The following is a 22500-nucleotide window of genomic DNA, read 5'->3' as shown; positions in this document are numbered from 1 at the left end:
ATATATATATATATATATATATATTATTATAATAATAATGTACATGTAATATATAAATTTTAATGAATATATTTATACATGCATGTACTATTACATGTTTAATGTATATATTTTATATTATATGTGTACATATATATATATATATATATATATATATATATATCTTATGGTTAAGTATTGAGTAAAGGAGTCTCAAGAAAGTACTATCGAGGTTTCTTATCAACCGGAAGAGACATCTTCTTATCTCGATCTTTAGTGCCGTGCAAAAAAGTCGTGCATCGATAATTATTGCTCGTAAAACTAGCGATGTGTATACCTGAGAAGGTAAAAGTTAAAGAATTCTCTCTTCCTCTCCCTTCCTCTCCCTCCCTCACTCTTTCTTTCTCTCTCTCTCTCTCTCTTACACACGCACAAACCTTCTCTTTCTCATTCTTTGTTTTTTCTTTTCAAGAGTTCGTTACGTTCATTGCAATGGCAAAGTTCACATTTCTTTTGTTTTTCTTTTCGGGTCAATGAACTACGTCGAATTTTTTTAAAAATCGTTTCCATTGAATTGAAATCGCAATAAAATAATTTTCATTGTACTTTTTATCGGCCATTATTTCCTCTCTTTTTCTTTCTTTTTTTTTTTTTCTTTTCTTCTTATAATAATGATTTTTTTATTCTGACAACGATAATATTTAAATTTTCATTAATCATTTGACGCACACGTAAATAAAATAATTATTCGTATCAAAAATGAATTATCTCTCGTTCGGGGGTGGAGATGAGGGGGTTTAGTAGTGATTGGAGTTAAATGCGTGCTTACAAAAAAAAAAAAAAGAAAATTGCAATAAATAGAAAGAAAAAAATTACAAAATATCGATTGAAACTTCGACGAAAATAAATACTTACTTTTTGCGCGAGAAAAGATATAGAAAAAAAAGTAAAAAGTAAGAAAGAAAGAAAGAAAGAAAGAAAGAAAATAAAAAAAAGAAAAAGTCTGCCCCTCCCACCCCACCCACCCCCCAGTCCCCCTCGTGTGTCCACGTTCCCTCTTTCGCCCAAGCCTGCCAACCCCCGCAATCTTCGAAAAGAAGAAGAAAAAAAAAAGAATAAAAGAGAAAAAGAAAAGAAAGAAAGAAATAAATAAATAAATAAAAAAAAAAAAAAAGAAAAAGAAATGGGGAAAAAGGAAAGAAATCAAATCTCAGATCGATTTAACGAAGCCAAGGTAGAGAGAGAGAGAGACAGAGAGAGAAAGAGAGAGAGACAGAGAGAGAGAGAGAGAGAGAGAGAGAGAGAGTATCTTAAAGCCCCGTGGTCTCAGATCGATGATGAGAAAAGAGAGACAGACGCTAATCACGAGTCTTTCAAGTTCCTGGCGCTACTTACAGCTCGTACATCGATCATCAAGAATGTTGGGAAGGGAAAAAGTTCGGCCGATCAACGTCGGGCCCCTATCAGGAATTATTATTCACAAGCTTCGGAGCGAGAAGGAAAGAAAATAAAAGAGAGGAGGAAAAAATAAAGAAGGAAAGAAAGAAAAAGAAAAAGAAAAAGAAAAAGAAAAACGAAAGAAAGAAAGGAAGAAAGAGTGAATGAGATAGATAGATAGAGAAAGAGAGAGAGAGAGATTGAGAAAGGGGGAGAAGGGGAAGGGGCAGGGGAGGGGTGGGGTGGTTGAAGGGCGGAGCAGAACGGGCACATGCATCATCGAGAGCAAATTCCGTAGCCCTATCTTTATTTACCTCCATCGTTGAGAGAGGATGAACAAAGAGAGATAAAGAAAGAGTGAGAAAGATATATTCGTATAAACGGATACCAAGAGAGAGAGAAGAAGATAGATAGAGATAGATAGATAGATAGAAAGATAGATAGATAAAGAGAAGAGAGAGAGAGAGAGAGAGAGAGAGAGAGAGAGAGAGAGAGAGAGATAGTCTTTCGTATCTTCACGTGGCTGCCGTCAGTCCGCTTAACTGTAGATCAATCAATATAAGCTGGTTGAAACCCTCCCTTCCTTCCCCTCTTCTTCCTCATTCACCTTCCACATCCTCATCCTCATCCTCATCCTCATCCTTATCCTCGTCCTCCCTCTCTTAGGTTGCCCCTAACGAGCTCATCGCTCGCATAGCCAAAGAAAAAACACGAGAAAGTGGTACAAAATGGCCCGTTGAGAAATGCCGTCAGTTGAACCACCTCTCCTCCTCCTCCTCCTCCTCCTCCTCCTCTTCCACCTTCTCTTCCACCACCTCTTCTTCTTCTTCTTCGATTTCTTCGTCTTCTTCTTCTTCTTCTTCTTCTTCTTCTTCTTCTTCTTCTTCTTCTTCTTCTTCTTCCTTCTCAGGAGTCTCGTCTCATCTCGTCTCGTCTCGTCTCGTCTCGTCTCGTCCCGTCTCGTCTCGTCTCGTCTCGTCTCGTTTCGTTTAGTTTAGTTTAGTTTAGTTTCGTTCGGCAAAGGGTGGCCCAGAGGATGGCCCGCGAGGGCGTTGCCATGAAAACTGAATGGTGTATATATATATATATATATATATATATATATATATATATATATATACATATATATATATATGTGTGTGTGTATATATATATATATATATATGTATATAGGAAGAAATGGATGGACTCTATCGCGTAGGATGCCCACAAAACCCTTTCCAGATCATTTCTCAGGTCCACCTTTCGTCTAATTACTTTACTTTCAGACGTTTAGATCGATCGTTGATTTTTTTTTCCTTCTCTCTCTTCCTCCCTCTCTCTCTCTCTCTCTCTCTCTCTCTCTGTCTATCTATCTATCTCTTTCATTCTCTTTATTTCTCTCTGATTTTATATCTATCTTATTTTGAAATATTTTTGATTATTGATTATTCGTTTAATTATCTATCATCATTCGGTCATCTAATTTCGATCATCATTTGATCATATAATACACACACACACACACACACACACACACATATATATATATATTGTGGCAATTATAATATTGTTGTGATAATTATAAGTGAACTGAACTTTTATGAGGGATTTGATCGGTTTAGGAAGGAATACAAAAAAAAAAAAAAAAGAAGAAAAAGAAAAGAAAAAAAAAGAAAGAAAAGAGAGAAAAAAAAAAGAAAAAGGAGAAAAAAAGATCATACATTAAATGTACATAAATATCGTTTAAATTGATAATTTCAATTAAATATGAATAAATTTCGTTTGTAATTAACGAATTGTTAACGAGAAACCACCTATTAACTTATCTTTCTCCCTCTCTCTCTCTCTCTCCCTCTCTCTCTCTCTCTCTCTCTCTGTTATATATTTTACTCATGATTTATCCGTAATACGATTCATTGTTCGGTACATAAGAAAGTAAATATTTCGAAGAGTGGTCGTCGCCACCCATCCTCGCACGCCCTGCAATTTTTCAACCGCAAAGTAATGGCGCCTCGTGTGCCCATGCACTTCCTGTTACTTCTTCTTTATCCGTTTCTTTTTTCTTCCTTTTATTCTTTCTTTCTTTTTTTCTTTTTTTTTCTTTTTTTTTTCTTCTCTTCGTCATCGGTCGTCGTCATTGACCGTAAATATCTCGACCATATATATATACATATATATATATATATATATATAAGATTGCAATTTTCTTATCATCACCTTGATTCTCACCTGTCATTAGACGAACGATCGGCCAATATCGTTGTTATAATAATAATCAAATACGTAAATCATATATGTGTTTTAACAGTACTGAGATCGCGTGTCCCGAGTCCCTGCTCGTTTATCAATACTAATGATTAGATCCGATCATCTCTCCTTCTAATCTAGTTTTCTCTCTCTCTCTCTCTCTCTCTCTCTCTCTTTCTCTCTTTTTTCAATCTTACTTTATTTTCCGTTTTCTTTTCTTTTTCTTTTTCTTCTTTTTTTTTCCTTTTTCTTTTTTTTTTTTTTTTCCTTGCACAATACAATTCACCATCGAAGTGATATTTAAACGTACACTGTCATTAACGTATAGGAAATGGCCGATTGGATTCAATTATTCTCGTATTCATGACTATAATCATGTGATATCCGTGTTAGAGAGCATTAAGATTAAGGTTTTCAATTGCAATCCATTGGTTCATTTGACACTCTAATGTATTATCGCATTAAACGGCACTTCCGGTATGATAAATTGGTATGATAGGGTATCGTTAGAAATTACGTATTTCGATTTACTATTATTTCTTTTTTCTTTTTTTTTCTCCTTCTTTTTCTTGTTTTTTTTTGTTTTACTTTTTTTCTTCCTTTTTTTTTTCTTTTTCTTCTTTTTTTTCCTTAATCTACCTGTTCGATTCAACGGGAGATAAAGGATTAAGTACCGTTTTTCTTGGCTTTTCCTCTTCTTTTTTTCTTTCTCTCATTAATGCAATCATTAATGAGTTATAATTAATTCAACCGTAGAGTACTCACACTTAACGATGAAATTTTATTCATTTATTTATTTATTTATCTATTCATTTATATTATTAGACGAGTTTGTCATTTCTATTTTTTTAAATACCTTATTTTCTGTCTCTTTAAAAATTTTTTTACTCATTATACAATATCAATATTATTTTATTGACAGAAATAAATAATATGTATATATATATATATATATATATATATATATATATGCGTGTATTGTGGTATATAAAAAATTGACAAAATTAATGATAAAAAATTAATTGACAATTAATCATTAATTGTTAATGAATTAAATATTAATATATACGACGTATCAATCATTTTTTACTTTATTTCATTCAACATAACCATACGTTAAATTAATAAATATTTACTTTATTAATTTAATATAAAATATCCATAGAATTGTCAATATTAAATTATCAATTAATATCAACTGACATTGTCATTGTCATTTTTATTTTTATTTTATTTCAATAATTCGATATTACACAAATACACAAATACATACGCACACATACACATTCAAACATATATATATATATATATATATATATATATATGTATATAATTAATAAATATTTACTGATTACATGCATAACGATTAAAAATCTTAAATAACAAAATATGAACTATTAATGACGATGAATTATTAATTGATAATAAAATTAATTATTAATTAAAGATTAATAGCATTTATCTTCGTACATTCAAATACGTAATGTTACGAGAAAAGAGAGAAAAAGATAGATAAAGATGGAAAAGGAAAAGAGAAAGAGAAAAAGAGAGAAATAGAGAGAGAGAGAGAGAGAGAGAGAGAGTGAGAGAGAGAGAGTGAGAGGGTGGGAGAGAAAGAGAGAGAAACAAGGGGACGATGAACGATCGACAGACGAGACGAAGCCGTAAATTAAATATTATTCACCCTTGGATATGGTGTTAGGTGGCAAGGTTTCGTAAGGTTCGCCCGAAAGATACTCTCGTACGATTTGTTGAATGAAATTTATCGATGGGTGCAGATCTACGAGTAGAATGGCTAATGCAAAAAAGATGAAAAGAAAAAAAGGGCTCCGGTAAGACGAGAAGCAAGACAAAGACAGAAACAGAAATAGAAAGGGGGAAAGAGAGAAAGAGAAAGAGAGATGAGACGTGTGCGGCTTGTCCAAGAGAACGTTTAAGGTACACGAAAGTTAAAGGGCGAGGGGAACTCGTATTATAAAAGCAATTAGAGCCTCTCAGATTAGATATAGCACATCGTACATAACAAATATGATAATACGAGAAAGAGAAAGAGAAAGAGAAAAGAGAAAGAGAGAAAGGAGAGAGAGAGAGAGAGAGAGAGAGAGAGTTGAACTAGGCCCGAAGGGCCCGTTTCGTTCGTACGAAGGGCTTTCGGGTTAAACGGAATCATTAATAATCGGAGCTAACTAATCTGTCCGTTGCTATGAGCTCGCTCGTTTCACTCCTGTTTTTATTACCGTGCCGCGAGTAACGTTTTATTCCTTCCTTCCTTCCTTCCTTCCTTCCTTCCTTCATTCCCTCCTTTCTTCCCTTTTTTTTCCTTTCTTTTTTTTTTCTTTTTTTTTTTTTATTTTTTTTTATTCTTTTCTTTTGTTTGTTCTTTGTATTCTTTTCTTTTTCCCTCCTATTACTTTTTCTTTTTCTTTAATCGCTCTTTAAATTTCCACACATTTACGTGGATACGTAAAAATAACGTTCGTAAAAAGTATACTTCATAATTGAATACGTTTGCACGTTTACGATAATTAAGGGATCAACGAGAGATCAATGGGCCAGATTTGAGATATTGTGGGTGAATACCGGAGGATGGAGGAGGGTGAGGAGATAAATAGGTATTAAGAAGAAAAAGTCATATTAATGTAAGTTAACAATTACGATGGAATGAATAAGAAATAAATAATAAAATTAAATGAACGTAGATAAAAATTATCGTACTTCAATTAATGTTTAAGGGATTAATGTATAATTAATTTTTTTTTATTGAATAATATCATAGTAAATCATCAGTAGGAATGATTTTGTTTTATTCGAATAATGATTGATCGTTAATCGATACGAGAGAGAACAGAGAGAGTGGGGTGGGAGAGGGGCGGGGGACGGGGGGGGGGAACCAAAGTGTCGAAGTATCGAAGTATGGAAAGAATATATAAATGAAGAAATATAATGAAAAAAAAAAAAAAAAAAAAAAAAATAATAATAATGAAAACGAAAAAAAGAAAGGAATAGTATGATTGTTGATGAGCTGATGATTAAATGAGAAAGATATCAAACGAGAGAGATTATGTTTTTTATTCGATATCTCGAGTAAATAGAGATCGATCCCAGTGAGGATGGAGGGGTGAGAGGGTTGGAGGGGGTGCGGGGGCAGCCGGGGGAAAAAAAAAAAAAAAAAAAGGAAAGGTATCGTTTACGAAACGCACCATTTACATTCAAGATCGATCTTTTGTTTGTTTATCAAACGTATAAATAAAAAAGAAAATAAAAAGAAAAGAAGAAATACATTTATTTATTTATTTGTAATTATTTCCATTCATGCATTTTATTTTTAATTACAGTTGTACGAGATCAATGACGATCCTAAACGAAAGGAATTTCTTGACGATCTCTTCAGTTACATGCAGAAACGTGGTAAGTTTTATATATTTATACATCTACATATATATGTATATATATACATGTATATATATGTATATACACAAGTATTGAAAGTGAATATTATGGAGAATTTGTCTTCTCGCGGTTCTCGTTATTCGAACTTTTCAAGCAACCCTTCGACACATTTGTTTTATCACTATAAAACCGAGTCGTTACGATCGTGTTCAACGGTCTATGACGAAAGATAGCAAAAGAACGAAAGAGCGATAGAGATAGAGAGAGATAGAGAGAGAGAGAGAGAGAGAGAGAGAGAAAGAGAGAAATAGAAAGAGAAAAGTCGTGTGAACGCAAAGAACTGCGAAAAACGAATCGATGCCCGCATCATTCGGTTTCCTGAACACGTGGATGGATCCTTCGAACGTAAGGTAACATCGTTAACGTCGTAAACGCGTCCACGTGGTTAAAAGGATACGAATAAAATATAACGCATAACATCTGCCGTTTATTAGTATTAGTATTAGTATTAGTAGTAGTAGTAGTAGTAGTAGTAGTAACAGTAGTAATAGTAATAGGTAATAGTAGTAGTAAATAGTATACTAGTATAATCAGAAACGAACGAAATTAGAATGCAAGTCGTATGCTAGAAGAGAAACAAGGAAAGTGTGCGCCTTGTCAGACGTGTTTCCGTTCTAAATTACACTCGACCGTAGATATCACCTCTCTCTCTCTCTCTCTCTCTCTCTCTTTCTCTTTCTCTCTTTCTCTTTCTATCTATTTGTCTCTCTTTCTCTAACTCTATCTCTCTGTCTATCTCTATAATTTTCTCTTCGAACATTATGGATATCTCTCAGAAATATTTTATTATTAACAAATGTATATAGATATATTATTATTATTATTATTATTATTATTATTATTATTATTATTTTAAAAATAATAACATAAATTTTGAAATAATAGTAAGAGAATGATAATTAAAAAAATAATAATTTAGTATGTATTAATGATGATATATTGATATCTATAATTTTATTTCGAATATCGAGGATATTCATTAGAAATATTTTTTAATATTTACAAATATATATATATATATATATATATATATATATATATATATATATTTATTCCTTTATATATATTAAAGTATTTAATAAAATTATGATAGAAGAAGAATGAAATAATAAAAAAATAATGTAATATTTAAAAATAGTATATGTATGTATATATAATACTTAGTATGTATATATTTAAAAAATAATAATGTATATATATATATTAAATTAATAATAAAATCATAATAAAAAAAGGTAATAATAAAAAATAATATAATTAAAAAATATATATATATATATATAGATATTTTTGTATATTATTTTTTTATTATTCAATAAAATCATTCTTTTAAAATTGATTATAAATACTGACGAAATTAATGTTTAAAAATTAATCAAAAGAAAAAAACAGAATAAGGAAAAAAGAATAATAAATAAATCAATAAAAATCTCGAAATCAAACACACACACACACACACTAAATATATATATATATATATATATGTATATTTAACGAGTATAGTATAGAAACTAGATTATGTTTTCTCGCTTTTGCCCGGAAACGTCGGACTAATTATAAACATGGCGACTCCACCATCAATCAATCCCGTGTTCAGTGATGCCATGGATTCTCGTATTTTCACGACGTGTTTCCGAACGTCCCATATACACGACATAGTAATAGTAATAGTAATAGTAATAGTAATAGTAGTAGTAAAGTCTTTGAATCCGAAAGACCAACGGTGCTATTATTGTAACCTCTATCTTTTCCCCCTTGGCAATAATTGGACGACGTTGGTTAGGGATCAACGAATTTCTAAATTGATCTAGTAGATCGCTCTTTTTATCTAACCGTATCTCTTGATTATTTTATTTAAACGACTGAAAATCTTTGATATATTCTCTCCTCCCCGCCCTCCCCATTCCCCCTCCTCACCGTCCTCTATAATGAAAAAAAAAAAAAAGAAACGAGTTGTCTCTCTCTCTCTCTCTCTCTCTCTCTCTTTTTTCTTTTTTTTTTCTTTAATTAAAATATTTATTATTACCATTCAATTGATCTATCGAATTTTTTTCCAATGAAGCAATACAAAACGTACGATCGATCGATCTTCTTTTTCTTTTTCCTTTTTTCTTTTTTTGTTATTTTAATAAAAACAAGTTCTGGACAATTTTCTATTTTCTCTTTTTTTTTCTTTTTTTTTTTCTTCTTCTTTTATACAGAATCGTATTATTCAATCGTTGTATAAAGAAAATAAATAAATAAACAAATAAAATAAATATTATTTTTCCTTTTCGTTTTCTTTCTCTCTTCTTTTTTCTTTTTTTTTTATTTTTTTTTTTTTTTTATATATATACCGAATAACTCGAATTCTATATATATATATATATATATATATATATATAAAAGGAATCGAAAAAAAATAACATCGTGTCAAGCTTATATTTATAAGAAAATTGATTGATTATGTGTTTATATCATTTCTAAGTAGATATATATATATATATATATACATATATATACACACACATATATATATATATATATATAACCATCTGTCCTCTCCTCACTTCACCTTCAACATACCACAATTATAATGGATCTCGAAAGAGGTGGACATCGTATGTTCATCGAATAAATACAACGACAGGAAGAGTTTTTAGGGATCGTTTGGGATCGCAGTAAAAGATCGACGCGCGATTCTTCGGGTCATAAATCGTTCGAAAACATTATACCTACATACCTCTACACACACATATATACACATACTACATACAGACACACACATACACACACACATATACACACTATATCTATATACATAATATAATGTATTTTGAAATCGATCGAGAGGAGGACGTAGTCGAGATTAAAATTCAGCTATTGGAATGAGAACTAACAGTGGGAGGGGGGGAGTGTATGGTAAAGTGTATGGTAAGGGGTTATAAGGGGATGAGTATAGTATAGGCTGGTGATAAAAGACCGCGACGTTTCTCGTAGTCTGTCTGGAGATATCCGATCCGATCCTATCCGATCCAATCCGATCTTTCTCTTCTTGTTACTCTTCTTATTATTATTCTTTTTCTTCTTCGTCTTCTTCTTCGTCTTCTTCTTCATGGTGTGGGTCCACCACCCGCGGGGTCCGTTATTGTGCCGGCGTTGCACAGTGGTATGCCTCTCCACCCCTGGCACCACACACTCCCGATAATTCAACGTTAACGGAGCGCATAACGCCTTGGCACACGGTTAACCATATAAAAGACCATTCATCTTAAACGCGGCGGGTATTAGTCGAGCCACCACCAATTTGTGTTTGCTATCGGCACTCTCACCAAATAGCCACTTTTTCTCACACCTCCTTTGATAAGTGTCTGACGGAAATATTCAAAATGAGAAAGAGAGAGAGAGAGAGAGAGAGAGGGAGATATATATATATATATATAATATATGTATCGATATACAGGTAGACATGTAGATATACTTTGTTAAAAAAAGGTACATAATGGATATGTAATTATTTATGCGAAGACATGATGATGGTTTTTTGTATTTCTCCTCTTTTTTCTCTCTCTCTCTTTTCTTTTTTCTTTTTTTCTTTCTTCCGTTTCTTTTTTCTTTTTTTTTTTTTTATTCCTTCTTTCTTGTTTTTTTTTTTTTCTTTCTCCTTCGATAATAATAATAAAAATAATAATAATAATTATTATTATTGTTCTTTATTCCCGTAATAATGTATTTTTTTTGTCAATTTGGTAACGCATACATAAATGAAATAATTATCGAAAGCAAGAATAAATTGGTTACGTGTTTCTAGAAAAACAGACTAAAAAAAAGAAAAAAAAAAAAAAAAAAAAAAAAAAAAAAAAAGAAAAAAAAAGAAAAATAAAAAAAAATAAAAGAATATTGAAATAAATAGGAAGAACCTGTTTTTCCTTTTATTTTTCTTTTTTTCTTTTTCTTTTTCTTTTTCTTTTCTTTTTCTTTCTTTCTTCTTTTCTAATGACAATCACAATATCACAGCTTAACTGAATATTTTAAGGACGATAGATATTAATAAATATTAATGAATATATCTGCAATAATCATATATATATATATATATATATATATATATATATATGATATATATATACAAGGACATATACTTATCTGATATATATTAAAATAATTATATTATAAAATTAGAGATTAAATATAAATAGAATATAGATAGATCATTCATTATACTAAGAGATACAATATTAGGATAATATAATAATAGGATATGGGATTGAAACGGAGAGGGGATGATAATAATTATTTATAGTGATATTGTTTTTAATATGTATTATATACATATGTACACACACATACACACACACACACACACATATATATATATATATATATATATATATATACTCGTTGATAATATCAGATGGACGTGCCGATGGGTTTAAAGGAGAAGCACATTACGCTTGTATATGAATTACATTCGCGATTGAAACTCGTTCGCTATAGAAAAAGAGAGTGAGAAACGAAATGCCACGTAGAAGAAAGAGTGAAACAGACAGAGACAAACAGAAAGAAAGAGAGAGAAGGAGAGAGAGAGAGACCTCAGGCTGTCGGAGATTTGCATATTAAATGGCTAGAGATTTATAACGGTCCCGACTGGAAAGGTGCCAACGATAGCGACGATAAATAAGAAGAAATGGCGTTAGGCTACGCGAACCATTCGATTGGATAAATTTTGCGTGGTCGCGCGTCTTTTGTTCGTCATCCCCCCCACCTCCTACCCCCAGACCCCTCTTTTTCTTATAATACTCGCTCACCCTACCCCTTCTCTCTTACCTCACCCTATCTAACTCTATCCTCTTGATCCTAACTCACCCTAAAAACATCCAACAATATAACTCCGTTAATAATTCCTTTCTCTCTCTCTCTCTCTCTCTCTCTCTCTCTCTCTCTCTCTCTCTTTCTATCTCTCTCTCTCTCTACCGTGCACAAAAACGATCTAATGCGTTTTATCGATCTCTTTTCTCGATTCAAATTATTATTACGCTCTTTTGAATCATTCGTCCGATTGAAAACACGAATGAACGTACACGGATACAATCACGTGCAATCACGTACGCTGGAGATTGGTATTTTACACACACATATATATATATATATATATATATATATATATATATTTTTTTTTTTTTTTATTTATATATTTAGGTGGACGTATGTATGTATGTATGTATATACAAAATTTATCGTATGCGTATTAATTTAATATTCTAATTTTAAAAAAGAGAAAAAATGAAAGCCAACTTTTATAAATCAAACGTTCTATCTTTTATATTTTAATAATTGTACGAACAATGGGTCTAACATTTTTTGCACGATAAATTTGATGATAATAATAATAATAATAATAATAATAATAATAATTATTATTATTATTATTATTATTATAATACTTATTATTATTATAATAATAATTATTATTGTTATAATAATTATTATTATAATAATATATAAATATAATTAATATATATATTTAATAATTAATTAAAATATAATCATAATAATAATATTATAAAAATATATTTATTATAATAATAATAATATTATAAAAATATATTTATTATAATAATAGTAATAATAATAATAATACAGTCAAATCTGTATTATTATAAATCGTTGTATATATATATATATATATATATATATATATATATATATATATATAATTCATTTTAATTATAATTATATATATATATAATTCATTTTAATTATAATTATATATATATATATATATATATATATATATAATTCATTTTAATTTATTGAAATAATTAAAATAAACTTCTTCATAAGTATATATATATATATATATATATATATATATATATATATATACGTATATTAAAAAAATGAAGAAAACAAACAAACAAACAAGGAAACAAATATATATATATATATATATATAAAGTTTATTATAATAACGTCGTAACAAAAAGATTATTATAATACTATTCGCGATGAATCGATGAAGTCGAGCAAAATGAGAAAGAGAAATTGTGCTACGTAAAAGAGAAAGGAGAAGGGAAGAAGAGGTAGAAGGTAAAAGAGTAGAAGAGTGAGGAGGGATAGTGAGGAGTGCTGGAGGGTGGGTGGGGCGGGGGGGGGGAGGTAATGGGGAGGTTTATTGTATCCACCGGTCAAGATTCGCGTCGCCTTACGGCCCTCGGGAAAAGAAAGAAAGAAAGAAGAAGAAGAAAAAAAAAAGAAATAAAATAGAAAAAGAAAAAGGAGGAGAAGAAGAAGAAGGAAAAAAAGAAAAAAAAATACTTTTTTACGCGGCGCAGCTAATGCATTAGCTTGGTGAACACGTGTTCGGCACGAACACTCTTCGCTACATTCGCGAACACGTACCGCGTGCGTGCCGTCTGCGTATACAATCGAACCACATAGTATATATGAGAGATTCTCTTCTTTCTCTCTCTCTCTTCTCTCTCTCTCTCTCTCTCTCTCTCTCTCTGTCTGACAATATGTATGTATCTGTGTGTACGTGTGTGCGTATGTCTTCTTTATGCATGTGCATGCGCGTATGTGTGTACGTATGTCTCTCTTTCTATTTTTCTTTCTCATTTTTTCTTACACGAATACATACGTATATTAATTGTTCTATTTTTTTTTTTTTCTTTTTTTCTTTTTTTTTTCTGTTTTTTATCCAAGATTTTTAACGATCTAATAGATTTTAATCAATTGATAATGTTTCATCATTGATATATAAGTGAAATTTGGAAATTTTTATAAAACAAAATTTTTTTATAATTTAAAATAACTTCAATTAATCATTCTATATTTTTATTGATTTAAAAGTGAAATTTGTTAGATGCCTTTTATATCGAAGATTATTAATAATTTAATAATTTTAATTAATCATTTTACCTTTTATTGATTTATAAAAGAAATTTTTCAGGCCCTTTTTTACATCTAAAATTTATAATAATATAATAATTTTTATTAATCATTTTTATATTTCATTGATTTATAAATGAATTTATTTGACATCATTTTCACATTTATGATTTTTAATAATTTGATAATATCAATTAATTGTTCTGCTTTTCATTGATATGTAAATAAAATTTTGAAATGTTTAACTTTTCGTATAAAAGATATTTTATAATTTAATAATTTTAATTAATCCTTCTATTTTCCATTATTATCTCTCTCTCTCTCTCTCTCTCTCTCTCGCTCTCCCTCCCCCCCCCCACCTCTCTTTCTCTCTTTTTCTTTCTTTTTCTCTTTCTTTCTTCTCTTAATTGCTCTGGTATTTTGTACGACGAGCACGTTCATACGGCACAAATCGTGCAATGGCACGACACATTGTAACTAGTTCTAAATGTTGACTTCGGCTCGTAACAATGAAAACAAATCTCGAAATCATTATACGAAAATAGTTTTGTTCTCTTTCTTTCTCAATTTTCTATTATTTCCCTTAGTCTCGATTATGCGCCATTGAATTTTTAATTATTACGAAACGCCAAGGAGAATGTAAACGTTTCGAATTCATCAACAATGATCAATTGAATTAAGAAAATGAATTAAAATGTGAAAAGGAATAAAGGAGAAGACACATTGATAAAAAAAAAGAGAGAGAGAGAGAGAGAGAGATAACACTCATTGAAAGAAAAGAATATGAAAAATAGAAAAAGAGAAAAAAAAAAAAAAAGAAAAAGGAAAAAAGAAAATAAATAAAGAAATAAATGAAGAGAATATCGTAGTAATAGAACGGGAATAAAAGAAGCAAAAAAAGGTGTAATATAATAATAATAATAATAATAATAATAATAGAAGAAAAATTAAAAAGAAAAATAAATAAATTGAATTAATAGACAAGTTGCATGTCCCTGTGCGCACACGTATGACTCTGTATTATGCATATGTAAAGATTCTTTAAAAATTGAAAATGAAAAGTAGTTCGTTTAAATATTTTCTATCTATTTCACTATAATGTATGTATGATTGCATGATGATAAATCGGTCAAGGCGATGAGTTGAATGCGACGATAAGAAGAAAAATAAAAAAAAAAAAAAAAGAAAAAAAAAAAGAAAGAAAAAGAAAAAAGGAAAAAAGGGGGAAAAAAGAAGAGAGAGAGAGAGAGAGAGAAGCAAAAAAAGGAATAAGAAAGGTGAAAAAGTTGAATTAAGAATACACAGTACGAGTAAAAGAGAAACGTAAATTAGTCAATACGTAAATATCATCATCATATTGTCGATTAGTTAAAGTATACTCATTTGTAATATATTTCAATTATATTTTACTTGATTATGAATTTGAACGTTACTATTATGTTTCATATTTTATAATGACAATTTTTTCGTTTAATTACAGGAATAAACTTTAAAAAAATGTTTATACATATATATATTTTATATACAATTTATATACAATTATATAACTGGTAATTTTTTCATTGGCAAATCTATTCGAATATAACTATTATATTTCTTATTTTCAAATAAAATAAATTTGCATATATATATATATATATATATATATATTTATTATTATACATATAAATATATTATAATATATTATACAATATTATAATATTATAATAGAAATATATGTATATATATATATAAATTAATAATTTTTTTCATTACATTAAAACATTTCATTGCACATAAAATTGATAGGTTTTTTCAATATATTCCAAGCATAATTTCATTGTCTTCTCTCTCTCTCTCTCTCTCTCTCTCTCTCTCTCTCTCTCTTTTTCTGTCCATAAACACCATTCGTACTCTCACACATCTCGTAAAACATGTTACGCCGTTCGAGAAGTCCATAGTTCAATTTCGAATGACTAATTTCATCGTCCTTTGACGGATCCCCATACGTATAAAGCGAAATATTCAGGCAAAGAGTATTTTTCTTAGAAACGGAGAAAGCAGACCGAAAGATTTTCGACCAATATAAGGGGTCTGGTGGTGATGGGAGGAGAGTTTGGTGGGGTTAGGGAGGAGGAAAGGAGGAGGATTCCTTAGTGAAGATACGAAGTTAGGCCACCCGCTGCTTCGTGAAGCTCTTAAACGAGGATTATGTCAGGATTATGGGATCACCAATGGCGTTGTCGTCTTCTTCTTCTTCTTTTTCTTTTTTTTTTTTTTTTCTTTTTATTCTTATTTTTTTATCACGTTTATTTTTCGAAAAAAAAAAAGTGAGAAAGAGAAAGTGATAGCCAGCCCATCATAGGTCGTATCTCCTTTACTCCATAAATTTCGAATTTTCTTACGAAGAAAACGTCAAATTTTCATTTTTTCTTTTCTCTTTTTTTCTTGTTTCTTTTCTTTTGGAATTGATTTCCCTTGAAAAGTTTTGTTTGTTTTGCTTCGTTATATTCTTTTTTTTTTTTTGTTTTTAGAAATATTAGACATCTTCGTAAACGAATAGAAAAAAAAGCAAAAAAAAAAAAGAAAAAGAAGGATAAAAAAACACAAGAGAAAAGAAAAAGCAAAACGTTGTATTGAAATAGTGTTGATATTAAAAATAGAAAAAAAATTGAAAAAGAAGAAAAGAAACTACACATAATTAACAATTATATATATTAATAAAAATTCGATTAACATAACGTGACAATTTGCATGTCCGTACCAACAAGTTACTAGATTTCGAAGAGAAAAAAAATAATAGGAGGAGAAAGGATTGAGATCAGAGCGAAGCAAATATAAAAAAAAAATGAAACGAAACGAAATGGAACAAAAAAGAAAAAAGGAAATATAAGAAAGAAAAGAAGAAAAGAAAGAAAAAATAAATCGAGACTTCTCAGCTACCTACCGATAGAAGTTTCTCACACAGATCACGATCTATTCGCATTATAATAATTAATGCCGAAAGGGATTCTTCGGGTTCTCTCTCTTTCTCTCTCTCTCTTTCATCTCATCTTGCACGAACGCGTCATCTTTACGTATCCTGGCTGCTATGCTCGAGGGTATCGATCAACGGGGGCACGTCATTATTCAGGGATTCCGAATAATTGGCGATGATGATCGTTCACCACCCCATGGCCATCTCACCATCTCACGTTTTTCTCTCTTCTCCTTGTATATAATATTTCGTGAGCCCCATTATTTTATCACGAAACTTCTCCGAAACGATATCCGTTCGTCGAATATCAGAGAGAGAAAGAAAGAGAGAGAGAGAGAGAGAGATAGAGAGAGAGAGAGAGAGAGAGAGAGAGAAAATAAGGAAAAGGTAGATATATATCTTCTTTCTTTTTCTTATTTCGAATCCTTGTCAATTCGAATTGCCACTTCTTTTGATGCACCTTGCATGCATTCTTCACATTACATCAATTTTATCTTCATCGTATGGTAATTCTAAATATTATTCTTTTGTATTTATAATATCCCACAAGGTATATATGTATTTATATATAATATATATATATATATGTGTGTGTATGTGTGTGTAGAGTGTGCGTGTGTTATTTTTATTCTGAGAATAGTTTTTGTATCGTGCAAATATTTACGTGATCACTAAAGTATTTATGAACATCGATCATTTTTTTAATTATTAGTACTTTTAATTATCATTAAATAAATTTTGTTTATTAATTAATTTTATTTTTTATTACGAAATTTTTTAAGACAATATTATTATTAAATTTTTTTTGTTTTTTTTTTTTTTTGTTTTTTTTTTAATATAAAATTATCGGAAACTTTATCCAATGCGAATTTTATTAATTATCAAAATTTATTCTATATTCGTCAATCTCAATTAAATAAAAAAAAAAAAAAAAAAAAAAAAAAAAAAAAAAAAAAATATAAGAATAAATTTTTTTTATCATTTTATTAATAAAAAAAAATACTTCTTCATGTTAACATAAAAACCATTAAAAAGAAATGTATTTAACAACGCCTTTGATAGCTCAGCTGGTTAAATCATTGCATATAAAATACACAAGAGTTTTTAAAAAATACGAAACAGCGCAGGTTCAAATCCCGGTGGGGTTTGGGTGAGATTTATGTTAATATTTAATAAGAGTGATGGTGGATCGAGTTTTACAGCAATATTATTTAATATATTATAAAGATCCAATGAATTTTCTTGAATTAAATAAAATTGCCATTATTAAATCATAAATGAATAGAAGAGAAAATACAAGTATAGTAAAAATAAAGTGTGTAACCCTACTACAATCATAGTAAAAAAGGGGAGGAAGAAAAATTCTCCCTCCATTCTCGTAAACAATCATTCATCAAAGAAGTTTCATTGAGAAATATCTCCGAAGAAAATTTACATATAGAAAGTTATTAATATATATCGTATAAAATATATAAATTAAGTTTATCAATTATATAAAATTATTATGAATGAAAAAAAGAAAACAAAACATATTGAATAGAAGGTACAATAATAATTAATATTAATATATATACTACTACTATTCTACTATTACTATTATTACTATTACACTAACTAACTCTATGATAGGTATGGTAGTAATAGTAAAAAAAGAGGGAAGAGAAGAAAGAAAGAGAAAAGAAAAAAAATATATATATAAAATAAATGAATAAACTTGAAATTTCCTTAAGACTTTTAAATAAAGATCTTTCCCATTGAGAAAAACCCCTTCTTCCTTTAAAAAGATTTAATAAAATCTCTCTCTCCTCTCATTTCTTCGTTACTAAAATCATGAATGGGAAAAGAAAGAGAGAAAAAAAAAGAAAAAAACAAGACCCCTGAAGGTGTGTGTATGTTAATAGAGTAAAAAAAAGAGAAGAGAGAGAGAGAGAGAGAGAAGATAAAAAAGAAAAAAGAGAGAGGAAAGAGAGAGAATGACTTTGAAATTCCCCTTTCGACCAGAGTGAGGGAGAGAGAGAGAGAATTTCATTGAGAAAAGCTAAGAGGGAAAGAGAGAGAGAGAGAACACGCTCGAGTAAAGCACCTGTCCAATTATGCGCTCGTGCGCGATTTCGACCTACATTTTCCCACGTCTGGCTTGTCGGACAGGTGACCTAGGGGGGGGAGGTGAGGGAGGAGAGAGACTTGCTAGTGTTGTACTATAGTTGTTGTTTCCCCGCAGCATCCATCCGAGAAGAGGGGTCATACTGGCACGTTCTCTCTCTCTCTCATTCTCTTTCTGTCTGTCTCTCTCTTGCTCTATAGATAGACGTGCTCTCCGTTCTCGAACGTCAGCACGCGAACGCGAAAAGCATTTAGCCGGATGACGTTCGCACATTCTAGACGTCCCGACGCCCACCATCACCATCACCATCACCATCACCACCACTACCAACACCTCCGCTTCCACCTCCGACGCCTAACTCACCGACCGATCATCCGTTACGTTACCCTGACGTAATTGTCGAATTCTTGTCCCGAGGCATTTTACTACAACCATACTCTCTCTCTCTTTTTCTCTTTCTCTCTCTTCCTCTCTCTCCCTTTTTACCATTCTCCGTACGAACGAAACGTCAAACTTTTCCAAATTGACCTTCCGCATAGATTATTCAAACATAGAATATATATATATATATATATTTTTTTTTTCTTAACATTGATGTACACGATATTAACAGGTGCATTATTTAATCATAAAAATGTATATACTATATAATATATATAAATGTATATATTTTCGAGAGTATAAGTGTAATATGTATTATACGAAATCTGTTATTGTTAAAATTTTATTTTTTCTTTCTTTCTTTCTTTAGGATAAATTCAATGATACAATATTACAAATTTATTGTGAATTACAATTTGACATGATTGTTGATATGCAATCCTTTGATAAAAATTATGAAAGATATCAAGTTATTTCTATACATAATTATATTTTAATTATCCAATCTCATTATCGGGATTAGAATTTAGAGATCATTCTGACATCTCTTTTTGAAAAATGTTTTGAACATTAATAGTCGAAATGATTTTACGAATAAAATATAGATAACCTTCAAATAATTCATAGACAGAGAAAGATATACAGAGAGAAAGAGAGAAAGAGAGAGAGGAAAAGAGCAGGTGTTTGGGATCAGAAATGATTGTTCGCTGAAAAGTACCTGTGTCAGTTTACACCTTGACATTCACAAGAGTACCACGTTCCTTCCGTACCGGTGGCTCGTGTCACGTTTCCACCCACACGTTTACACATCCTCTCTCTCTCTCTCTCTCTCTTTCTCTCTTTTTCACTGACTTTACTCTTTCTCTTTTCATCTCATTCTAAACAAATCAAAACCGACAATTCCATATTTCTTGAATAATATGAACAATATAAATTCGACCACTTTTATTCCTTCTCTCTCTCTCTCTCTCTCTCTCTCTCTAGCTTTCTCTCTTTCTTTCTCTCTTTTCATCTTATTCCAAACAAATCGACCAAACAATTTCTCACATTTCGTAAACAATATAAATTCGAATCTCTCTCCCTCTCTCTCTTTCCTTTCATCTGCATTCTAAATAAATCGATCAAAAATAATAACTAAAAAGAGAACTCGCAAATATTTGTATTTAAATTCGACAAATAAATAAATAAATAAATAAATAAATAAAAAAATAAAAAATTAAATAAAATAATAAAGAAAGAAAACGGAGGCAAGAGTAATCGAAAACGATAGCACTCGATAAAAAGGAACTCGACACGATGCTCGAAGCGTTTCAAAAGCGAGAGTGTAAGAGAAAGAAACGAAAGAAACGAAAGAAAGAAACGAAAGAAAGAAAGAAAGAAAGAAAGAAAGAAAGAAAGAAAGAAAGAAAGAAAGAAAAAGTGAGAGAGAAAGAGAGTGAGTGAGAGAGAAATGGAGGGAACGGGTTCCGCGTTCTGGCGGCTTTAACAGTGCCAAGGCGTGGGAAGTGATATACGAGCGTTATAGCGGCCGACGGCCATTTCCATCGAAGCGATTTTGTATCGGCGGGCCACTAAGTCCGAACTAATTTGCTTATTAATATTTCACAACAACGCCGATCGCTCTGGGGGTTCGCGATATATCGTTTTACACCTTCTAACTCTTTCTCTCTCTCTCTCTCTCTCTCTCTCTCTCTCTCTTTCTATTTATATACTTATATATATATATATATATATATGTATATATATATTTCTTTCTCTTTATTTATACATCTTTCTTTCTGTCCATCTCTCTCTCTCTCTCTCTCTCACACACACTATCTATCTATCTATACATACATAGATATATATATATATTTCTCTCACTTTATCTATCTCTCATTTTCTTATTTTTTATATCAAAATTTTAAATAACACATAAGAAACACACATAAGATATGATCTTGAAATATTTCTTACAATCTTATCTCACTCGGTGCATAATTTTCTTTTTTTCTCTCTCTCTCTCTCTCTCTCTCTCTCTCTCTCTTGCGATAATACACGTCGTTAAGAAGAAAAAGAAGAGGAAGAAAGAAAGGAAGGAAAAAAAAAGAGAAAGAACTTTCGACAGATGTAATACGTGTGTTCCACCATAAAGAATCGCCATAAGAATGTCCAAAGAAGAGAATGCCTAAGGGAAGATGAATAAGATCGTTATTATCTATCGTGTCATCTCTCAATAAGCGTAATTCCTCAAATGAATCGGCGATCCAACGACACGGAACTAATACGATCGTATCGGTTGAAATAAAGAAAAAAAGGAAGAAAAAGAAAGAAAAAAGAAAAAAAAAAAAAAGAAAAGAAAGAAAACAAAAAAAGAAGAAAAGAAAAACAGAAACAGAAAATGAAGGAAGAGAAAAGAATGAAAGAATCTGTTAGAACGTAAAATTCTCATTCTGGGAGCGACAGGTGTCGGTTCTTACGAGCTCGTAATGTTCCTTTTATAACATCGAAGTACGTTTTAAGAGTAAAATAGGTAGAACCTAAGTTCATTACCGCGATTCGCGAGACGACTTTTAAGCCTCACGACGGGATCAACGTCGTTAAATTTTAAAGGCGTATCGGTGAATTTACGATGCTTGACGAATCCTAAGTCGGGGAATGCTTCTTCGTAACGAAGCTTTTTGAAGAATTTGGGTCGCCATTTTAAGAATATGTGATTGAAATAAAGAGGACAGACAGTGTATGTGTGCATGAGAGAGAGAGAGAGAGAGACAGAGAGAGAGAGAGAGAGAGAGAGACGTATGCTCGAAAAGACATCAGAAAAGAAGAAACGGGAAGACATATCGAAAAAGAAAAAAAGAAATAGTAAGACGTACGAAATTATCGAAAGACAGACGATGATGGAGTAATAGAAAAATGTTCAGAAATGATATACAGAAAAAAATAAAACTGGAAGACATACAAAAAGACGAACAGGAATATATATATATATCTCTTATATATATATATATATATATATAAGAGACAGAAAGACGAATAAGAAGAAAAGCACAAAGACAGACAGAAAATAGGAAAGAGTAAAGACATACACAAAGACAGAAATAAAAGAAAACAA

General features: G+C 30.5%; 1 protein-coding gene across 2 annotated transcripts in view; it reads left to right on the top strand.

Moving 5' to 3' along the window:
- LOC124956132 (protein dead ringer-like) overlaps positions 1-22500 on the top strand; it is a 171182-nt gene that overhangs the window by 122905 nt on the left and 25777 nt on the right. For both annotated transcript variants that reach the window (XM_047511558.1, XM_047511559.1), the window contains exon 4: positions 6981-7053. In XM_047511558.1, the coding sequence (XP_047367514.1) occupies positions 6981-7053 (73 nt within the window). The remainder of the gene's footprint in view (positions 1-6980; positions 7054-22500) is intronic.

The sequence above is a fragment of the Vespa velutina genome, chromosome 20, assembly GCF_912470025.1.
Source record: "Vespa velutina chromosome 20, iVesVel2.1, whole genome shotgun sequence".
NCBI lineage: Eukaryota > Metazoa > Arthropoda > Insecta > Hymenoptera > Vespidae > Vespa > Vespa velutina.
The sequence above is the reverse complement of the archived record's forward strand: the minus strand, read 5'-3'. Positions and strand labels throughout refer to the sequence as shown.